The following is a 6,867-nucleotide window of genomic DNA, read 5'->3' on the forward strand; positions in this document are numbered from 1 at the left end:
TATTGCATTACAAATCAGAGTAATATATACAAGATACAAGCGCCAAGATAGGCTACAAATTAGCTAGCTAATGGCTGAAAATATGGTAACGAATATTGACTAGCTAAATAAAGATATATACAAATAATAAGAGAATATATGCTAAATATATTCTGACACTCCCCCTCAGTCGAAGCGGGAGGCTCTCGTATGCTTAGATTGTCCCTGAAATAATTAAATAGAACGCGCAGAAGCCCTTTTGTGAAAATATCAGCAATTTGGTAACGGGACGGCACATGAAGCACACGGACTTCGCCACGAGCCACTTTCTCACGAACGAAGTGAATATCCATCTCAATGTGTTTGGTGCGTTGATGTTGAAAAGGATTGCCGGATAAGTATATCGCACTCACATTGTCACATTAAACTAGAGTAGCCTTTTGAATGGGACAATGCAACTCTAGAAGCAGGTTTCTGATCCAGCAGGAATCAGAAACATCATTAGCCACACCCCTGTATTCCGCCTCTGCACTACTCCGGGAGAGAATAGGCTGTCATTTGGAAGACCAAGATATCATATTATCTCCGAGGAAAACACAATACCCAGAAGTGGAACGACGGGTGTCAGGACACCCACCCCAATCAGCATCTGTATAAGAGATTAGTCTATCAATGGTGGATTTGTACAAATGCAAACCATGGGATAACGTACCCTGAAGGTAGCGTATGATACGCTTGAGAGCACTCATATGCTCATTTGTCGGAGCATGCATATGAAGACAAATCTGCTGCAAGACATAAGATATATCAGGCCGAGTGAAAGTAAGATATTGAAGAGCCCCTGCAAGACTGCGGTATTTGGTTGGATCGTTAAAAGGAGCATCGCCGGTGGCGCTAAGCTTGGACATAGTGTCAACGGGAGTAGGACATGAACTGCAGTTAGACATGCCGGCACGTTCAATAATTTTTGCAGCATATTGTTTCTGAGATAAAAATAGACCATGGGTATGACGAGTAACAACAATACCCAGAAAGAAACTCAGGGGACCTAAGTCCTTCATAGCAAACTCAGAACCCAAAGGAGTCATAAAATACTTACGAAGATGATCAGATGAAGCCGTAAGTATAATGTCATCCACATACAACAGAATATAAGCAGTGTCATAACCATTCTTGTAAATAAATAAAGAGTGATCTGACTTACTGTGAGAGAACCCAATGGTAGCAACAAAATAAGAAAACCTTTGATACCAAGCGCGAGGAGCCTATTTCAAACCATATAAAGATTTCTTTAAGAGGTAAACATGATTTGCATGATTTTTATCTCGAAAACCTATTGGCTGATGCATATAAACTGTTTCATTAAGATGACCATGTAAAAAAGCATTCTTGACATCCATTTGATGGATAGGCCAAGATTTAGAGACAACAATACTGAGAACTGCTCTTATGGTAGCAGGTTTAACCACGGGGCTAAACGTCTCATCACAATCAACACCTTGCGCCTGTGTTTTTCCATCTCCTACAAGACGAGCCTTATAACACTCAAAAGAACCATCAGATTTATATTTATGGCGCAAAACCAACATAGAACGAATAACATTCACATCCGGTGGCTTAGGCACTAAGATAAGACAGTTGCCCCTCTTTACTTACCTTTTATCGGAGATAAGAGGAAAGCAAAGATAAGACACTGATTTCGTCTGTCTTGCCCTTTCCATGATTAGTCCATGACGACTCTCGTCTCTACTCCTTCTTCTTTTTTTCTGCACAACACAAAACAAAATACAAACAACAACAAGAACAACAAATATAATATACATATACACATTTGGCAAAGGAATCAATCGGGAAAATAACAAAGATCACATTTCCCAGTCAAGAGGATCTGCCCTTGACGATGAAAAACTCTGGAGAATGGAGGATTGCACTAGAGGGTCCTCACTAGTCAATCACGAGGCATAGCTCCAAACTCCTTGGGTGGAGGATGCATGAACGAAAACGCAATTCATGGGGCTCCGAAAAAAGGCGAGGATGGAGGATTGCACTAGAAGGTCCTCACTAGTCAATCATGAAGCATAGCTCCAAACTCTTTGGGTGGAGGATGCATGAACGAAAACGCAATTCATGGGGCTCCAAAAAAAAGGCGACGATGGAGGATTGCACTAGAGGGTCCTCACTAGTCAATCATGAAGCATAGCTCCAAACTCTTTGGGTGGAGGACGCATGAACAGCGCTAGGCAATCAATTCATGGGTCTCCGAATAAGATTGAGAATGGAGAATTGGCGAACAGCGCTAGGCAATCAATTCGCGGGGCTCCAGACTCGATGGTGGAGGACGCATGAACAGCGCTAGGCAATCAATTCATGGGTCTCCGAATAAGATGGAGAATGGAGAATTGGCGAACAGTGCTAGGCAATTAATTCGCGGGGCTCCAGACTCGATGGTGGAGGACGCATAAACAGCGCTAGGCAATCAATTCATGGGTCTCCGAATAAGATTGGAGAATGGAGAATTGGCGAACAGCGCTAGGCAATCAATTCGCGGGGCTCCAAACTCGATGATGGAGGACACATGAACAGCGCTAGGCAATCAATCCATGGGTCTCCGAATAAGATTGGAGAATGGAGAATTGGCGAACAGCGCTAGGCAATCAATTCGCAGGGCTCCAGACTCGATGATGGAGGACGCATGAACAGCGCTAGGCAATCAATTCATGGGTCTCCGAATAAGATTGGAGAATGGAGAATTGGCGAACAGCGCTAGGCAATCAATTTGCAGGGCTCCGGACTCGATGGTGGAGGACGTATGAACAGCGCTAGGCAATCAATTCGCGGGTCTCCGAATAAGATTGAGAATGGAGAATTGGCGAACAGCGCTAGGCAATCAATTCGCGGGGCTCCAGACTCGATGGTGAAGGACGCATGAACAGCGCTAGACAATCAATTCATGGGTCTCCGAATAAGATTTAGAATGGAGAATTGGCGACCAGTAGCTTCTAAACTTTATACAGGAATAGAGCTCTGATACCACTTGTTGGACAAGTGGCCTCAGATATCTTAAGAAGGGGGGGTTGAATTAAGATATTACAACTTATTTCCCCAATTAAAAATTCTATCTCACTTTCTATTCAAGTTATAAATTCCCTTAATAATGACTTTCTTAAATATTGATTCAAATAGAACAATTTGAATATGAATATAAAACAATAATAAATAAAGGAGTTTAAGGGAAGAGAAAATGCAAACTCAGATTTATACTGGTTCGGCCACACCCTTGTGCCTACGTCCAGTCCCCAAGCAACCCTCTTGAGAGTTCCACTATCTTGTAAATTCCTTTTACAAGTTCTAAACACACAAGGACAATCCTTCTTTGTGTTTAGAATTCTTTTACAACAAGAGACCCTCGGTCTCTTAATCCCTTTTCAGAATAAAGAAGAAGAGAAGAAGAAATCTCTCTTGAAAGAGATAGATTGAACAATTTGAGCACTCAAATAATTCCTTATTGAATCACAAGTAATTTGGCCAAGGAATTTGTAAGAGGATAAAACAATTTTTCTTTATAAGAGGATAAGACCTTTTTGTTCTGAAAAAACTCTTCTTAAATTCGTGTCTCATGTCACATATATATAGGCCTATGATAGCCATTCAAGAACCACACAAATAGATGTGACTGTTGAGAATGTTTTCTGAAAAACTCCTCTGGTAATCGATTACAATATGTGTGTAATCGATTACACGCTTTAAAATTTGAATTAAAATGTTCAGAAACTACTGGTAATCGATTACCATATATGTGTAATCGATTACACAGTGCAAATTTTGAATTCAAATTTTAATAGCTGTTGTAAATCAGTTTTGGCCACTGGTAATCGATTACATCCTCTGGTAATCGATTACCAGAGAGTAAATTTGTTGAAAAAGACTTTTTAACTTAAAATTCTTGGCCAAACCTTTTGCTACTTCAATTGGAATTCCCTTCCTATTTAATATACCCTTTCTAAGACTCTATAGACTGTCTTGATCATCTATCTTGAATATCTTTAATTGCTTTGTCTTGAATACATCTTTGAGACGCATGTGATCTTTTGGCATCATCAAAACATCGGCTTGATCCTTTGTCTACAATCTCCCCCTTTTTGATGATGACAATCCCTGAAATCAAGACAAACTATATACAAGATGATAGCACGTTCACACAACCTTTACTCGCCCTATCTTTTGGCATGTATGCCTAACTTTACTTGATAATTGATTTCTAACCCAAGTTCTCTCAAATTCTCTCCCCCTTTGGCAACATCAAAAAGAACTAAGCAACATGATCAATATCCAAACAGAGCCAAACAATAAACCAAAATAAATCCAGACATTGTCATAACCAACCAAAGCAAAATCAAGAAATATAATATAAGTGCAAGAGTACGATAAGCTAAGCAATAAAAAGCCAAATACACGGCGATAAATCAAAGTACTAATAATACTTAATTACTAATAATACTTAATCATAATACTTAAGCTAAGATGATGATGGAGGCGGTGGTGGTGGATCAAAGCAAGTACGGATGAAGGAGACATCTTCTTCAACTTTGGTGATCCTTGATTCCATGGCATCGAACCGCATGTCGACTTGCAATTCCATGGCATCAAACTTGTCACCAACAAAAGTCTGAAGTCCATCAAACTTATCCATAAGCCTTCGAAGAAGAGTGGAATTATCTTCATCTAGGAGGTTGCCTTCTTCATCAGCGGGTTGAGTGCCCTTTTTGACCCAAGAGCCATCATGCTCTTTGCGGTAACCAAAAGAAGCAATCGCAGCAGCACCAATTAAAAAAGATCTCTTGATTGGAACATAAGGTTCAGAATCAAGAGGAATTTGAAAATGGCGAAAAAAGAGAGTGACAAGCTGTGGATACGACAAAGGTGCATTTAATCGCAATGCCTTATGCATGCGATATCTTACAAGATGTGCCCAGTCAAGTTGACGGCCGGTATGAAAGGCCCACATGATAACAAGATCTTCCTCAGAAACCTGGGCAAGATTGGAAGATCGTGGAAGCAAAATCCGCACAATCAGATAATGAAGGATGCGGCTTTCAAAAGCCAATGAGCCGGCAAGAAGGCGCCCGGTCATATCCGCATTGTTGGTGCAAACCAACTGGCGGGCATCATGTGCAGAAAAATCAAACTTCTAATCTTCATTCAGTGTACCTTCAAATGGTACACCGTCACTGGACAATTGGGTTAAGTCATGAAAAAGGGATTGGTCAATGACCATTTTTATCCCAAAAACCTCAGAAATTAAGGTGTTGTCCTGAATTTCAAGATTACAATAAAAGGCTTTAACCAATTCAGGATAAATAGGCAACTGTAATGACATGAAAGGTATGAGACCTAAATTCTGAAATGCTTGAATGCAATCAAAGGTTTCATCAGAAAAGAATTCCATATCAATGAACTTAGGGTCGATAATGGAACGAGATGAGAAAAGATTTGAATACCGTTTCTGCTATTCTTCGGAAGAAAACAATGTGGAAGAGGATAATGAGGATGGAATTGGTGCTGTGGATGCGCTAGTGGCTCCGGAACGATGAGCTCTTGAAGCCGAAGTGGAGGCGGATGAACCCTTACGTTTCTTTGAAGATTCTGCCATTTGAAGGAGTTTTTCCAGATTTCAATCGGTGAAATCAAAAGAAAAATGAAAAAGAAGAAGATTGCAATTTACGGGAGTTGATTTGATGAAGAAATGAGTGAGATAGGAAGGTTTGGAGGTTTGGGAATGGAGGAACGTCGCAAGGAGGAAGGGACTGCGCAGGGGATTCTGAAAACGTGATATTTATAGAGCAGGACGCGTGGTAATAGATTACAAGTAATGGTAATCGATTACAGGAGGAGGCAGCCTACTGGTAATCGATTACATGAATACTGTAATCGATTACAGGCCATCTGTTCTAGTGTAATCGATTACAGTATTCATGTAATCGATTACCAGAACAAAAAAATAGCCTTTTCCTAAAAGAAAACTTATTTCTAAGTCTAAAAACTTATACTATCTTAAGAGTTAATTATACTAACAAGAAAAGTAAACTAAATTAAACAAAACAAGCGTCATACTTAATCAAAACACAATCAATCATTCATAAAAAATTACCTATCCAAATCACTAAGGTCTAAAAGGCCTAATTCTCTTCTTATTGAAAAGAATATTTCTTTTGGGAGAGGTTTTGTAAAGATATCAGCAAGCTGATTCTTTGTATCAACAAATTCTAATATACAATCTCCCTTTAGGACATGATCTCTAAGAAAATGGTGCCTAATTTCTATATGTTTGGTTCTAGAGTGTTGAACAGGGTTTTTGGATAGATTTATGGCACTAGTATTATCACACTTAATAGGTATACGATCAAGAAGGATACCATAGTCAGATAATTGTTGCTTCATCCATAAAATCTGTGCACAACAACTACCGGCAGAAATATATTCCGCTTCAGCAGTGGATAAAGCAACACTGTTTTGTTTCTTACTATGCTATGAGACAAGAGCGGATCCAATGAATTGACAAGTTCGACTTGTGCTTTTTCTATCAGTTTTAGATCCGGCAAAGTCAGAATCAGAATATCCTATTAAGTTACATGTTGAGTTCTTAGGATACCATAATCCTAAATTTATTGTACCTAATAGATATCTCATGATTCTCTTAACTGCACTCAAATGTGATTGTTTGGGGTTGGATTGAAATCTAGCACACATGCATACACTAAACATAATATCAGGTCTACTAGCAGATAAATAGAGAAGAGATCCGATCATACCTCGATACTGTTTCATGTCTATAGATTGACCAGATTCATCTTTATCTAAGTAACAACTAGTGCTCATCGGTGTAGCCAT

At 39.5% G+C, this 6,867-nt stretch overlaps 1 protein-coding gene across 1 annotated transcript; it reads right to left on the reverse strand.

Moving 5' to 3' along the window:
* Window positions 1–533: 533 nt before the first annotated feature.
* Window positions 534–5,110, reverse strand: LOC114378791 (uncharacterized mitochondrial protein AtMg00810-like). The gene is made up of 3 exons (XM_028337412.1): window positions 5,009–5,110; window positions 1,335–1,514; window positions 534–1,244 (listed from the first exon to the last, which is right to left on the reverse strand). Exons 1-3 carry the CDS (start codon window positions 5,108–5,110, stop codon window positions 534–536), a joined length of 993 nt encoding a protein of 330 aa, XP_028193213.1.
* Between the last annotated feature and the right edge of the window lie 1,757 nt (window positions 5,111–6,867).

Source organism: Glycine soja, chromosome 12 (genome assembly GCF_004193775.1).
Source record: "Glycine soja cultivar W05 chromosome 12, ASM419377v2, whole genome shotgun sequence".
NCBI lineage: Eukaryota > Viridiplantae > Streptophyta > Magnoliopsida > Fabales > Fabaceae > Glycine > Glycine soja.